Source organism: Enhydra lutris, unplaced genomic scaffold (assembly GCF_002288905.1).
Source record: "Enhydra lutris kenyoni isolate GAN:26980312 unplaced genomic scaffold, ASM228890v2 scaffoldscaffold29, whole genome shotgun sequence".
Classification (NCBI taxonomy): domain Eukaryota; kingdom Metazoa; phylum Chordata; class Mammalia; order Carnivora; family Mustelidae; genus Enhydra; species Enhydra lutris.
The window spans coordinates 17,399,534-17,416,142 of NW_019154113.1; the positions used below are offsets into that span (position 1 = coordinate 17,399,534).

The 16,609-nt window shown below is 43.2% G+C and overlaps 1 protein-coding gene across 4 annotated transcripts in view; it reads right to left on the bottom strand.

Annotated features, from left to right (window-relative positions):
- LOC111152579 (AP-3 complex subunit sigma-2) overlaps positions 1-16,609 on the bottom strand; it is a 47,612-nt gene that overhangs the window by 13,811 nt on the left and 17,192 nt on the right. For 3 of the 4 annotated variants that reach the window (XM_022511069.1, XM_022511067.1, XM_022511071.1), the window contains one exon: positions 13,200-13,271. The exons of the other annotated variant lie outside the window; for it this stretch is intronic. In XM_022511069.1, the coding sequence (XP_022366777.1) occupies positions 13,200-13,271 (72 nt within the window). The remainder of the gene's footprint in view (positions 1-13,199; positions 13,272-16,609) is intronic. 4 annotated transcript variants of the gene reach the window in all.

The window sequence follows — 16,609 nt, forward strand, 5'->3', positions numbered from 1 at the left end:
GTGTCTACGTAGATGTAACTGCAATGAACAAAATGGACCACACACAGAAGTACTGGGCATAGCTGGTTCCACTGGGAAGTTGATTCTCTAGCTAGAGACAAAACACTGCATGAAAGAGTCAAACATTAAATCACCATACTAAGTTATTTTAATGGAAACCTTCAAAAATGTAGAAGATATGAATAGACATTTTTCCAAAGAAGACACAGAGATCACCAATACATACATGGAAAGATGCTCAAAATTTCTAATCCTCAGAGAAATGCAAATCAAAAGCACAAGGAGAGGGCGCCTGGGTGGCTCAGTAGGTTAAGCCTCTGCCTTCGGCTCAGGTCATGATCTCGGGGTCCTGGGATTGAGTCCCGCATCGGGCTCTCTGCTCAGCAGGGAGCCTGCTTCCCTCTCTCTCTCTCTGCCTGCCTCTCTGCCTACTTGTGATCTCTCTCTGTCAAATAAACAAATAAAATCTTAAAAAAAAGCACAAGGAGATCACCTCACATCATTCAGAATGGCTAATATCAAAAAGACAGGAAATAAGTATTGGCAAGGATGTGGAGAAAAGGGAATTGTCATGCACCGTTGGTAGGAATGTAAACTTTTGTAGTCACTATGGAGAACAGCATGGAGGTTCCTCAAAAAACTAAAAAGAGAACTATCCTATGATCCAGTAATTCCACTGCTGGATATTTATCTTAAGAAAATGAAAACACTAACTTGAAAAGTTACATGTACCGTCATGTTCACTGTAGCACTACTTACAATAGCCAAGACAAGGAAAAAAATCTGTGTCTATCAATGTATGAATAGATAAAGAAATTGTGGAATATATATATATATATATATATATATATATATATATATATATACATACACACACACACACATACACACACACACACACCGTGAAATATTATTCGGCCCCCAAAAGGGAATTTTGCCATTTGTGACAACATGGATGGACCTTGAGGGCATTACACTAAATGAAATAAGTTAGAAAGAGAAAGACAAATACTGTATAATCTCTGTTACATATAGAATCCTTTTTTTAAAACAAATTATTTATTTGAGAGAGAGAGAGCTTGCATGCACCTGTGAATGGATAGGAAGAGGTAGAGGGGGAAGGATAGGGAGAGGGAAAGAATCCCAAGCAGGAGCCCCACACAGGACTCGATCTCACAACTCTGAGATCATGACCCGAGCCGAAACCAAGAGTGAGACACTCAACCGACTGAGCTATCCAGGTGCCCCTCTAATATATGGAATCTTTAAAAAAAAAAAACAAAAAAACAAAAACCCAAATTACAAAAAAAAAACCCAAGTTCATAAATATAGAGGACAGATGGTGCTTGTCAAAAGCAGGGGAAAGGGGATGATGAGGAGGGTGGGAGAAATGTGTCAAGGGGGTCAAAAAGTTAAAAAATTAAAAGAAAAAGAGAGCAGTACAACATGTGCATAACTGGTATGCCAGAAAAAGAAATGGAACAATAGGAGAGAGAAAAGATATTCAAAGATTAATAGAAAAAAATATATAACTCGATTTTATATATTGAAAAGATCAGAAGATATCTCAGAAAACCTGATGCAGAATTATTATTATTATTTTTTTTAGATTTTATTTATTTATTTGACAGACAGAGATCACAAGTAGGCAGAGAGGCAGGCAGAGAGAGAGGAGGAAGCAGGCTCCCCGCTGAGAGAGTCCATCCCAGGACCCCGGGATCATGACCTGAGCTGAAGGCAGAGGCTTAACCCACTGAGCCACCCAGGCGCCCCTGATGCAGAATTATTAACACAAGACCAGGAGCTCCAGGTCTTACATTGTTCTGAGGGGTGAGAAAACTGGAATTTGGAGATCGACGCACCAGGCTAGAATAAAAAGATAAAGGATAAGCAAGTCCAAAGAAGCAGCAGCAGCAGAAGCATTTTACGATGCACGCTTGTGTGGATACACTTGCCTGTGTATAAGTGAGATACATGACAGCAATGACACAAGGGACAGCAGAGAGGCACCAGGATTATTTATTATTCTGTTACTCTAAGGTATCTGCACTGTCAAAAGAATGATGCTGTAAAGAAGTATTACATAATAAAACTCTTGATAAACTGGGTAGAGAATGGTAAGGAAACAAAAAGAAGTATGCTTCACATTCCTGTGACTTCTAAAACAAAATACGGCGAACACAATTTAGTTTTTTTCTTCACTGCTCACTGCTATTTTCCGCTAGTGAATGCACCCCGACTCTGAGGTGCCCCCGGAACGCGGCCACAGGGCTCTCTGAAAGCAGGCAAAGAAACAACCTACTTCGGAAAGTTCTATTTTTCTCTTTTCCTCGTTATGGGCGTCTCCTGAATTACATGTATGACCTCCCTTGATCTTCGGATGGAGACAGGACATTTGCACTGTTCTCTCCAGATGTCTTCTTGTCACGTAACTCCACAAAGCTCAATCCCTTGCCCGTGATTTTCTCTCTTTCTCACACTCGTACGATCACACATTCTTTCAACGCAACAGGAATGAGTCTAGTGGAACCTCATGATTCCACTTACGTCAGTTGTAAGCCACCCGCAGAGACAGAAACACGCATAGCCCCACACCCCTGACATCGTCTGTAGTCCTCCTCCGCCAGCAGCACTGGTGAAGTGGCCGGCTCGGGCAGGGGCCACAGCCCAAAAAGCCGTACTGTATCTTTAAGCATGAAAATCAGTCCAGGCACCAGAAGATGTTTATGAGAGGCACATGACAGGCGTGAAAGAGCAGAGACAAAGAAGAGCCCATTTCACACTCACTCCAGACACACAGGAACTGAGCAGAATTGTGGGTGGGATCCCTCAGGATCTGGAATTGTTCGCCTCCATCTTTTTTCCAGATGGTGAAAGTCGAACCCGTATAAGCTAACAATGCACGTGCGAGCCCAGTGTTCTCCCTACACACAAGATGATGTGTGAGGGTTGAGGCGTTCACTCATTTTCACCCAAAGGATGTGACCCGTAACAACATCTGCTTTCAAATATGCTTAACATCACAGAATGGGGAGAGCTAGAAGGAGGAAAGGAAGATAAGATGTGAACCTTGTCCTCAAAGAGCTTGAAATCAAGTTCAGGAAGTTAAAGCATGTAGGAAATGAGCTGTAATAAAAGGCGGGCTGTGACAGTACTATGACCCAAGTACAAAACGCTATGGCAGTTCAGAGGGTGGATCTCGAGCTGGTAAATGGAGAAGGCATCTGGGCAGAGGGGACGGCACATCACCCTGCAACTCACGAACTATTCTCCGTGCCCTGCTAAGAATTTTTTAATAAAAGGATTCCTCACTCGCTGGCTTCCTGTCTGACACTGTATATGTACAGCTGGCCGCAGCAAAGCGTGCTCATTGCACAGTATTCCTTCTTTCCTAATTTTTTTTCTTTTCCCCAAAGAATGCCTATTGTGAGTTGCAGGGCTCTAAGTCAATTTTTAAAGGGTCCCAGCAGGACTTTTTCTTGCTTGTCTGCTGTTTCATCCTCCTTCATTCCCTGCCTATCTCCAGTATTCTGCAATACAGGTCCCAAATGTTAAGCAAAGTACTGGGTGAAGAAAATGACCCCGGCCTTGCCCTCTTGAGTTTTATCCTCTCTCTGACTGGTTAACTGCTAACAAACGTGACCCAGATCCCATCTCTTTCCACACTGAGGACGCTAGAGCAGGAGAGGACACAAAGGGCAGCATGTGGAGAGTGTAGGCTCTGGAATCAGCAAGTCCAGGGTCTGAATTCTGTCTCTGCTACTTATAGGAGGTTTCCTATCTCTAAGCTCAGTTTCTTCTGTAAAATGGGGAGAACTAGAGTTCTCATCTGAGAGGCCTAACCTAAAGACAAAGTAGGATGATGCAGGAAATAAATGAGACATTGTATTTCAAGCACTGAGCTCTTATGTGCCTGACAAATACTAGTTAATGCAGTAATTACAATCAAAGTCATCTGGTCCAACCTCCTTCCTAAAGTAGGAATTTATTCTGTTTTTTTTTTTTTTAAAGATTTTGTTTATTTATTTGACAGACAGAAATCACAAGCAGGCAGAGAGGCAGGCAGAGATTGGGGAGGCAGGCTCCCTGCCAGAGAGCCCAATGCAGGGCTTGAACCCAGGACCCTGGGATCATGACCTGAGCCAAAGGCAGAGGCTTTAACCCACTGAGCCATCCAGGATTTATTCTTTAGCTCTTGAAAGAACAGATCCTTCACCTAAGCAGAGACAGCTCACTGGGTTCCTAAGCTGTCCAGTGTACTGTGGAGCAGCAGTAACCATCAGAATGTTCTTCTTAACTGCTCTGAGCTGCAACATGCTTGGAACCACTTCCATCCCCTGGACTTACCTCTGCCCAGTGAAGCAGCAAAGAGTAAGTCCCTGTCCTCTCCTCTGGGATTCTAGCACTCTTTTTAATCTGACCAAATGGCAGACAGTTGGGTAAGAGACAAACAATTATTTGGCCATCAAGAAAAAATTCCAAATGCCATGTTCTGATCCACAAACCTGTTTCTAAGGAGATAAAGTTCCCGTTCCTTCTAAAGCATTGTTCCGGGGATGGCCATGGACCCTGCTCCGCCCTCTCCAGCCCCTTACGAGCTGGGTCAGAAACTTAGGAAGCTATGACATCCTTAAAGACAAGTTGTATCAATAACTTAATACTGCTGTAGCTCAAAGTTCAGAACAGGAAATGGGGAGAGCTGAGCCTAGAGAGGCAGGCTGGGACAGATGTCAGAGGTCTTTGTAAACAACACTGAAGGGGACTCAGTACCATCCCTTTGGCAGTGGTCCCCAACTCCTTCTACACTCATGAAAACCCATTTGTATGACACACATGCTCAATCACTCAGGTGTCATTTCACACTCATAAGGGTTCATAAGAAGCAGGACAAGGAGTGAGGCATATCCTCCTCTTCTATAAGACTCACTGCTGTGTAGGGTACAGAGCCACCGAGTAATTCAAACAAGGGAGGGAGACAGTCAAAATATATTTTTAATGTCATTAGGCAGGTGTGTAAAGGATGGATTTAAGGGAGTAACAGTGGAACCAGAGAGAACAGTGGGGGGAAAAGGTAAAAATAAAGACAAGATCACCATGTATTGAGCGTGGCAATTACGAACTCCAATCCTCAAAAGAACCGAGAGTGCTGGCTGTAACTGTATTCTACCAAAGCCAAGTTACCGTACTCCACCGACAATAAAACACACCATTACTTTATGTACCACTAAATGAGAAAAATGTTGCCAATTTGACTATGAAATGTCAGTGATGTAAGACAAATCTTGCCTTGAGATGTTAAAATAAAAAATATTACCAAAAATGGGAGTCTAAGAATCAAAGAAGTATGGTATCATTCCTGTTTTACAACTGAAGACAGTGAGGCACAAGGAGGTCTTCAAGAAGGTTGCCTAAGTCACACAATTAGAATCCAGCAGAGCCGGAAGTCTGTAAGGCCACTTCAGGCAGAAGCCCCTCAAGGAACAAAGGGCTCTTCTGTATCCATCGAAAGGTTATCTATCTCCCAAGGGGGCAACAGCAAATCTCAGAGAGTCCTACCCTGAAACTAGCGAGCATGCAAAGGTCAGAAACCTTCAAAGTCAAAAACTAATTAAAATCTGTTTACAAAAAGAGGCCTCTAGCTGTGCTAATCAGACATTGTATCTGAAAACTATTTTGAAAATTGAAAAAAAAAAAAACAACCCATGAAGACATACAGAATTAGGACATTTATTACATCGACCAATCAACTATGTTTGAGTGCTCTGTGCTGTTTAGAAAACCAACACAGCATTACAAACTGACACTATTCCGACAGTTTTCAATATAGTGGAAACAATTAGGACTAAAAACATTAGAGCAAGGCCAAGAAAGATAACTTGGAGAACCAGAACACTGGAGTTCAGAGAAAAATTCATCAAATGTAAAACTTGGGTTGGGTCTTGAAGCCTGGAAAGCTTGACAGGGGGATGTGAGGGTGCTGGGAGTGAAGAGGGACTGGTGTGGGCGCAGGCAAAGAAGTGGGAACTGGCACTGTGTGTGTGGAAGACACGTCTCATGGGCCTGAGTGGCCTGGGTCCCCAAGCACAGAGATCCTAAGGGTCAGGAGGCTCCATGATCCAGAAATCCTTGGAAGCAAAAGGGAAGAATATCGATTAAAGGGACAATGGGAGAAATGTTTTCTATGGAGGATCAGACCAGTGAGGAAGGCTGCGGGAAAGACTGGATTTAGTTGCTGGAGCTCTATGTTAGTTACCTGGATTTAGGTCACGGAAAGAGAAAAAAAAAAAGAAAAAGAGAAGAAAAGGTAAAAGTGGACCTGGAGAAAATACTGAACGAAGAACTGAGACTACCTGGTGATCACTTAGAACTAGGAAGTAAAGCAGGCATCCCAAGACTTCATGCGTTAAAGGAGAGGATGTTGCCGACAGACTGCGGATGTTGAGAGAAGATACTGGGTGGAGAGGGTAGTGGGTGAAGGGTAGGCAGGAAAGGAGGTGGAGGAGGGAGGAGAATATGGGTGGTCTGGTGCAGCAGCAGGTCATCCACATGAAGGGATATCATACACTCTGGGAAACACAGCCATTAGCTTGGTCAGAATGAAATGCAGATGTCATGGGGCACCAGGGTGGCTCAGCGGTTGGGTGTCTGACTGTTGGTTTTGGCTCGAGTCATGTTCTTGGGGTTGTGGGATTGAGCTCTGTGTCAGGCTCAGCCCACAGTATGGAGTCTGCTTGGGATTCTCTCCCTCTCCCTCTGCCCCCGCCCCCACTTGTGTATACCTGCACTTTCGCTCTCACTCTCTCTAAAATAAAATAAAATTCAAAAGTCTTTAAAAAAAAGAAAGAAAGAAAGAAAGAAATGTAGATGCCATCGCCCATCTAGATTAAAGCACGTGTACACTCAAGGGTAAATGCACAGAGAGAAAATCAGCAGGGTGCCCGGGAAATGAGGTATGGGGCACACACCCATTTCTCTCTCTATAGGTAGGAAAAGGAGTAGCAGTCTTAAAGTCCAAAAGGTTGGGCCCAGTCAGCAGAGAGCCTTCCACTCCTTTCTGGAGGTTTCCATAACTAACATCATTAAACATGATACATACAGGGTAAATTCAGGCATGCGGAGTCTGAAAATCTAAAGGGCCACACAGGGAAATGCTCAGCTCCTGGCTTTGACAGGATGACTTTTCTTCAATAGTCTCAGCAGTTAAAGCAGTGGGGTTGGGCCAGGGCAGGCCTCTGCTACAGCTGCTGAAAATATCTTATGGTACCATGGTACAGACCTGGCTAACATCACAAATGGGTTCAATAATTTGTTCTCTACAGAATGTGAACCTTGATTCTTGAGGTCATTAACAGGTAAGGCCACAAAGATTTCATGGTGACTGGGAATTAAATCTAGTGTATTGTTTTCACCAGGCCTGCAGATCCATCTGCCTTCAGACTCATAAACGTATCCTGAGGCACACTCTGGGCCATTAGCCTTGCTCTGCCCACACTCCCTTGGCCCTCCGCACTTGTGCTCTGGGTGTAAATCATAGTTCCTAGGCTAGGGTGAAGGGGCTAGTTTGTAGACCATCTATTAATTTATTTGGCTTAGAGCTCAGACTTTGCCTTAGAGCAGCAGAGAGCGACTTAACTGTTTACCATGCTAGGCAATAAGGCTTGGAGAGAGAGAAAACTGCCTTTATTATTTAGTGCAGTGGGCCTTAGGACACCAAGTCATAAACAGGCAATACACGCACATGGTACATTTCTCGAAAGTCATTCCCTACACTTACACAGTTCCCCTCCGCAGAGGCAGAAATTCTTACTAAGTTCTTCTGTAACAATGACTTACAGTGACCAATCTGATCCTCCTTCCCACTGTACCTCAACTCCTATTACAGAGAACCCGTGAATGACTTGGGAGTTAGGGGCACTGACTACTCCCCAAACCCCGACATAGTAAAAAATCTGTGTGGAACTTTTGACTTCTCCAAAACTCAACTCCTAATAGCCCACAATTAACTGGAAGCCTTACCAATAATATAAAGAGTCAAGTAACACATATTCTGTATGTTATATGTACTCTCTAGTGTATTCTTAAAGTAAGCTGGAGAAAAGAAAACGTTTAAGAAAATTATAAGGAAGATAAAATTCATCTACAGTACTAGACTGTATTTATTAAAAAAACAAAACTTGCATATAAGTAGGCCCACAAAGTCAAAACTGTGTTGTTCAACACAGTTGAACTGAACTTCCCACCTTTCTCACTTTTATCCAGCCATACTGGCCTCCAGCTCTTTCGTCTTTGTACCTGCTAGTCTATCTACCTAGAAGGTTCCCGTCCAGAAAGCCACACCTTGCTCATTTCTACCTCCTTCAAGTATTTACTCATGTGCCGCCTTATCAGAGATGCCTTCCCCAGCCACCCAATACACCCAACTCTGACCTGCTCTATTTTCTCCCCTGCACTTAACACCACCTAATATGCATTTTATCTTCCCCTACCAGATATAAGGTTCATAAAGATAGGAATATTTTAACTTTACCAAGCATCTGCCACAAAATTCTTATCCATCAAGCATCAGCAGAGAAGGGCTCAGAATGCAATGGGACCAAACGTTGGCCTAGACTCCCCTCCTTCCTCTTAGGCGTAAGCCAGAAAGATACAGGTAGCCAGGGATGGTCAGTGTGCCAACTAGGACCTTCTCAAGCACTAGAACTCAAACAGAATGTCTTATTCTTCTATGCCAAAACAGTAGCTTCTTCCGCACTAAAAACACACAAAGTATGTGTCTCCTCACTGTCTTCCATTTTTGGAGACTAGCAATCAGGATACCTGCTTCAACGTCACTAAGGTGTGGAGGGCCTTAAAGTCATCGGGGTGTGGAGGGCCTCAATGAGCCCATTATCACAAGCTCTGTTCCCAGAAGGGACATTAAGGAAGTACCGTCCTTTATGACATTTATGATCCTTTCATGTTGGGCTCAGCAGTTCATTCCAATTTTGAGCCCTCAGCATTTTCCCACTTCAGCAGTCTATACAGTCTATACAAGAGATTTTTAAATTCCATACTATGAGGTTTCTTGGCCTCAGACCCTCCCAAAAACATGTTCCAACCCTCTTGAGACAGCCCATGGCAAACCCAAGTCCATAAAAAGGCTGGATAAACTCCCATGATGCAGCCACTGAATTGTGACTCTGAGGACCAAATTCTCAAAGCCCAGCTGAGTGCCAAATCCAGCTTTGCTGATGAGCAACTCGTAGATCAAAATGTTATGCTACCCATATGTTTTCGGTTTATTTTTTTCAAGATTTATTTATTTACTTATTGGGCAGAGAGAGAGAGAGAGAGAGAGATTACAAGTAGGCAGAGAGGCATCCCATATGGTTTTATTTGATCATAATTAACATCAACACCCAATTTAGTCATGACATTGAGCTATTTGGCTATCTCCGAAATCAAAAGGGAATCAAATGCCCCAGGCAAAATAAGTTCCAAATGGCACAGTCTGGATTGAAGACTACCCCAGAGACTGTGAAATCAGACTTTACCCAGCCTGTAGCAGCTTAAACCATGAACAACCTGATGAGTCTAGGTAGCTGGCAATCCTTGGAACACTCACCGTGAAGATTAGCCTCACTCAGGTACCATGCTGGAATTGGTGAGGGAGACAGGGCAAACACAAAGACAAGGATAATCTAATCAAGTATAGAAAACACACAAGCTTATATAAACTAAGTAACATATGGCCAGAAATAGCACTCTACGTGGTCCATAGAGATCATCATAGCCCAGGGTGATGAGGAGAAGCTTTAGGGCAGTAGGATTTGAGCTGAGCCTGAATGACAGGTTGGATTCAGTTACAAAAAGATGTGACAGGCAATTCAGGCAGAGGCTCTGAGCAGGAATTACAACGTGACTAAGACTGGTCCAGTCTGGCTGCAGCAGAGGTATCTGGCAAGAAGAAATGGTAAGCAAGGCCAAGATAGAATAGGGACAACTGTAGACGGCCTTGAATGCCTGGCCAGGGGGTCAAGGCTTGATAACAGGACCAAAACTGGTCTGTGCTCAAGGGAGCAGCTAGTCTAATGGGGGCTTTGGGGGGGGGGGAATATATATATATATATATATATATATATATATATATATATAAAATTCCCACATGCAGGATCAACAAGAAGGAAGAAGAAGTACGGTTAGAAAACCTGACAGACACAACTGAAATCAAGAGGCACCATAACTAAAGACAGTGCTTGACCCATAGTTGGAATCAGTGTTAAAAATATAAATGACATTAGTGGGGCAAGGGAGGAAATTTAAATATGAACTATATTTTGAATAATAGTCTGTTTTGGTGTTAGACTTCAAATATGTTAATTATGCTGTGGTTAATATATTGCCTTAATTACAGAATTATGCACAACATATAAGACAATGTCCTTGCTCTTAGGAGATGTCTGCTCAAGTATTTAGGGATGAGAGGTCATGACGTCTGCAACGAACTCGGATGGGTTGAGAAGAAAACCATATATGCATATAGCAAAAGCAAGTGTACAAATGTTAATAACTGGTGAATGTAAGAATAGATATAAGGAGTCTACGGAGAGAAGTGACAGGTTTTAGCAACTGACTGGCTATTCCTAGCAAAGAAGCGGGAGGCAAAGTTTTGAGGTTTTGAGTGCACTCGCCAGAGTATGGTGGCTGCACCAGTGGAAAAGGGAGGCTGGAGGAAGAAACAGTTTTCAGGAGACACAGGCCAAACCTGGCTCTGGATAAGAAGCGGCGGGAAGAAGTAAGATGCTGGAATGAAAGGAGGGAGAAATGCCTCCAGCAACGGGAAATACAGGCATGGGACTCGGGCCATCCTGGACTAGAAATGACAAGTTTGGGAATGACCCAGACGGATAATTTAAGTAAGACAACAGGATGAGATCTAGGCTAGAAACAGGAGTGCGAGAAGAGTGAGTTAAGAGATGACTGATGACATAAGTTAGTGACAGAGGTGGAAAGAGAGTAAGAGCCGAAAGGGTTCTGTGTAACAGAAGCGCCGGTGGAAAAAGGACTACGAAGGCAGTACTTCATGAAGAATCAGTAGCACTGAATGCTGCAGAAACCGTCCAGAAGGTGATACTGGCAAACAGGATTAGGAAATTATAGTGCCTTTTGGGTAAGAGTGAAAACCAGGAGACAGGGCTCCAGAAAGGGAACAGATGAAGCAGAAATGCAAGACTGGATGTGAATCACTCACGCACTCAAAATGTTCACCTTAAATGCAAGACTGGAGATGAGACACCAGTTAAAAGGACGGCAGAAGCAAGGGAACAGGTGGGTTCTGTGAGAGACTGCGGCCCCAGGAGAAGGAACAGATACAGACAGCTCCAAGTCACTGTGGTGTATGGTGGGGAGAGACAGGAAGGGGATCTGGCTCTACACATGGGATGAAACACACTTTCCTTTAAGCCAGGAAGAAAGGGAGGGCGAGGAGGTGAGGAGACTTAGGATAGAGGAGTTTCTTCAGTCCAGAAGGATGGAGTTCAAGGTGACATTCCTATTGTCTTCTGACAGGTCCTTTGCCTACCTAGCCCTAGAAGATAAGCCTGAATTAGCAACCTATGTGAGTTCTATGTGAGGGCAAGGACAAGCCTGAGGTGAACTAAAAAAAGTCACCTGCTGAAAGAGCCCTTCTGCACTGTAAAGGTGAGCCGGGTGAGGCCCTGGCTCCTTGCGCCATCACTCTCCAAAGATCTCAGGGAATCTGGAGGGTAATTTCCTGACGTCACATGAGCAACTAAAAATAGACAGGTTATAAACTGAAAGGAATGTGCAGCAGCAGCAGACTATTTTATGGAACTTACTTAAAGATAAGACACAGGAGAAAGAACAACATTTTGTTGGCTTTTTATTTCCTTTTAAAGCCATGCCCACCAGCAGAGAGGGACGCTGGGTTTGACCTATGGCTCTCCTTAAAGGAAATTACAAGACAGCATCTTGAACAATCGACAAGCTCAAAGCAACTCTAAATGCTTGCAAAGAGGAGGCGAAGAGCGCTCTGAAGTTTCTAAGATTCTTTCACATGGAAAGGGAGAGCGACCTCCTCAAAAGCACCAGTGAGCTCTGGATGCCTTGAGCCTATCGGGGAGCCCCAAGGAAAGTATCTCTGGCAAGAATGGGCTTCTGTGATTCTCTTGTACCAGGCTGCTCAGGGAGTCTCAGCACTAAGCTAGCTGTTTGAGAGAAAACGTCACTCACTCCAACATCCAACCTTGAGAATGCACTCACTGCATTCGCCCGGAGAGTGTCATCCACATCTCAGGAGAGTTAACGGAGACTGAAGATCCTCCTGAAAAATGACAAGAAAGTCCTCCAGACGGCAATGCTAGTGATGACGGATCTAAAAACAACTACCTCGTTGGGATGAAAACAGAGTAAAAAGGATCATGGCTTAGCAATGAGTTGTAGTCTCCTAAAAAATCATTCCCTTTCTCCAAGGGCCATGGGGCACGGTGACAACCAGCTGAAGGAAATGAGGAGCAGACATACCCAAGGTCAACGACACTGGACACGGCATGAGCCCGGCCGGATAAAATACATGTGGCAGGTCCTATCCCCTTGCTGGCTATCTCCCACCTTTAACTTGGCACATGGGGACATAGGCCATGTCAGAGTGATGCCAGCAGCACAAATCTGAGAACATGTACTTTGTATTTCAATTCTGCCCAACGGTCTGCTTCCCTACAGAATACCACCTGATCCTGAGTGATGTTATAAATGTCTGAGCCATTCTGTTCCTCTTTGGGAAAATTATAACCTTTACTAGCTAGGTCAAAGACCCTACATCATGATTCTTCCAAAGTTTCACTGTCATTGGATTATGCCAAGGGAACTCATTTTACAATCAACATAAAACAACTTCTCACGCCACTGGTGTGGCGGTCAGTCATCATAGCGATGTCACTGCCCTCTACCAAGAAAAGAAGTCTGTCTATAAAAACATGAACGATGACATAGGCCCAGTAATCTCATGTGTGTGCTAAAACTGGTAACAGATCTTAGCAACACGCTCCCAAAACTATTAAACTTAAGTTATTAAATGAAACACAACATCTGGGACTACTCCCAGAATAAGAAGCCACAAAAAGAACATACAGGAGTAGAGGCAGATAGAAATAACCTAGGCTTTTAGTTTTCTGGTAACCCTGGTTAGGGAGAGAAGGTACCTTATCCATATGGAAGATCAAATCCAATTCACAAACATTTTCAAAACACTTATCCAGGGTCTCCACAAAAACCTAGGAAACAAGGAAAAACAGATCAAGAAACAGGAACATATTCACATCTTCATAAATGTCACATTTGAAAGCAAAGGGGGGCAGTCACGATACTACTTACCTTATGATAAATCTCAAAACAAACCAAAAAACTACCAGCTTTAGGCAATCACCCCACCTACCCCAATTCAGGGGGCACAGTCAAGGACAAGACAATCTTGTTTTTAGTATAGCAATACAACCAGCGGCAGACACATGGGGTTTTCTTCCCCCCTCTATAAGGTGCTAATTTACACAGAAAAATAACAAACTGAAATACCACCTACTTGCAGTCCTTTCTGCAGGCCTCTGCGGAAGGAGTTTTTACTAAAACAAAGAGTTTTTACTATTACAGTGTTATCGTAGTTTTGTTCTGTTAATTCCAATTAACATTAACTTCAAAACACCTTTCCATGAATCACTTAACATACTCACAACTTTGTTTTTAACTTATATAACATTTAAACAGAAAAGTGTAAGAGTCCAGCTTAATGAATTTTCAGAATGAACCTATCACGTAACCAACCACCATCCAGATATTGCAATGGAATACTCCCAGCTCCTAGATGCTCTCTTCATGCCCCTTCAGACAAAATCCCCCTCCAAAGGTAGCCCCCTCCTATCATCACAGTTTTGTTCTGCCTTTCTGTGAATTTACAAAGGTGGCAACATACAACATGGACTCTCGTCTGACTTCTTTCTTTCAACAGTGCTGGTGAATTCCTCTGTGTTACTCCATGTCATAAAAGGTTGTTCATATTCACTGCTGCATAGTATTTCACAGAAATATTTATGCATTCTCCTACAGACAGGACATCTGAGTTGTTGTTAGCTTTCGACTGGCTCTAAACTAAGAGAAATGGGGCTGCCTTGGTGGCTCAGTCAGTTAAGCGTCTGCCTTCAGCTCAGGTCATGATCCCAAGGTCCTGGGATCAAACCCTGAGTCGGGCTCCCTGCTCAATGGGAAGCCTGCTTTTCCCTCTCCTGCTTTCTCTGCTTGTGTTCCCTCTCTTGCTGTCTCTCTGTCAAATAAATAAGTAAAATCTTTTAAAAAAATTTAAAAAAAAGAAATGGAAATCATATTTCTAGCAAATTTAGAAAACTCTTTGACATTATTTATATTATTTATTTACTTATTATTTATTCTTATTTTATTCTATCAGCAATTCTACACCTACGTACATACCCAACAGAAATGCATATATATAAACATATGCCAAAAGACACATATCGTAATTTCATAACAGCACTATCCTTAACTCTTTACATTTTTATCAGTGGCTGCACATTTTTCCATGGAGGTAACATACTTGCATAGGAGTTTATTTTCAATCCCTGTGCTGGGTACTCAGTGAGCCCTTACCATCTAGCAACCCAAGTCTCTCAGTTTGGGAAAATTTTATCAAATACTTTAGTTGAGAATTTCCCCCTTTTCCTGTTTCTAATCTTTCTTTTTGGAGCTGCTTCTGCTGAGGTATGAGACCTCCTCATTTTCTGATCCTTTCCCTTCCAGTTTTCTCTCTGGTCTTTAATTTCTAAGAGAATATTTTGTTCCATCTTTCTTTTTTATTTAGTTTTTTTTTTTGTTTGTTTTACTTCCCAGCAGCTTAAAGACAGGGGTTTGTTTGTTTTATTGTTCTCCTTCCTTTTATGGTCTCTACTTCCTCTACATTGCTTTTTACGGTTTGTTCACTTTAGTCTCCACATTCCATGTTACAGGCTTTCCTCAGATTACTGATCATCCGTGTTTGTTTTTGTTTTTTGTTTTTCGTTTTTTGTTTTTTTAAATTTTATTCATTTGACAGAGAGAGAGATCACAAGTATGCAGAGAGGCAAGCAGAGAGAGAGAGAGAGGGGAGGAAGCAGGCTCCCTGTGGAGCAGAGAGCCCGATACGGGGCTCGATCCCAGTACCCTGGGACCATGTCCTGAGCCGAAGGCAGAGGCCTTAACCCACTGAGCCACCCAGGTGCCCCTGTTTGTTTTTTTTTATTCGTAAGAATCAAAGGCTCACTGGAAGCTCTGCAACCCTAGCTGTCTGCTGGGGCCCCTCCCCTTCATCCCTTTAGGCCTTTTTATTCCTTCCCCTTAGTCTGCTCCGATTTCTCACAGAGATTTTACAACCTGCAGCCTGAAGACAGAAAGACTAGCTATCTGAAATTTGGGAGCTGAGTGGCGGCAAAAGGCTAGGAAGTCAGTATACAACATTCACAAGGCACACATTCATCTGATCCTCCGGCTGTGTACCATCAACCATGTTTGGTGTCCCCCAAACCAGAGACCCTGAACTGAGGCAAGGACTTAAGGATCTAACGGGTGCCCAGGCAGCTTTCCCTGCCCACTCCGCGCCACACCCAGTGGCTGTGCTGCCAGCTCTGTGCCTCGTGAGGCTTCTTCACAGTGTAGCAGCTTGGCTGTCAGCCCTCTCTACTGCTGGCCCAGGATGTGGCTTCCCTGGACTTGCCAAGTCAATTACCATATCCTCCTTTCAAAAGTTCCTTGCTATTGTTTACTCTACTGTTCTGTCCTTGTGTGTCTGTGTCTGTGTGTGTCCTCTAGTTTTAGAGGAAAAGAAATGAACTTAGAAGTGTGGAAGTTCCCAATAGGACTTAAAAAAAAAGAAAAAAGAAACTGACAAAGTCAAAATTCTTAATAGAAAATAAACCGTGAAAATACTCTGCCAAGAATGTTTAGAAAAACAATGATAGTAAGGAATGATTAGACATCAAAATTCATTGCAAAGCCTTGGTCATTAAAATAGTAAAATAGGGGCGCCTGGGTGGCTCAGTGGGTTAAGCCTCTGCCTTTGGCTCAGGTCATGATCTCAGGGTCCTGGGATCGAGCCCCACATCGGGTTCTCTGCTCAGCATGGAGCCTGCTTCCCCCTCTCTCTCTCTGCCTGCCTCTCTGCCTACTTGTGATCTCTGTCAAATAAATAAGCAAAATAAAAAATAAATAAATAAAATAGTAAAATACTAAGATAGAAATAAAATATGATCAATGGGACAGGATATAAAATACTGAAACAGGGTGCCTGGGTGCCTCAGTTGGTTAAGTGTCTATCTTCAGTTTGGGTTATGGTTCCAGGGTCCTGGGACTGAACCCTGCGTTGGGCTCCCTGCTCAGCAGGGAGTCTGCTTCTCCCCCGTCTCTGCCTCTCCCCCTGCTTGTGCTCTCTCTTTCTAATAAATAAGATCTTTAATAAATAAATAATAGATAAATAAATAAAATGCTGAAACATATACGTGTATAAGAAAATATATTCCTCTCCCCCTCTCAGATGTGATAAATCATTTTAATTATTATCAAAGGCATAATCCAG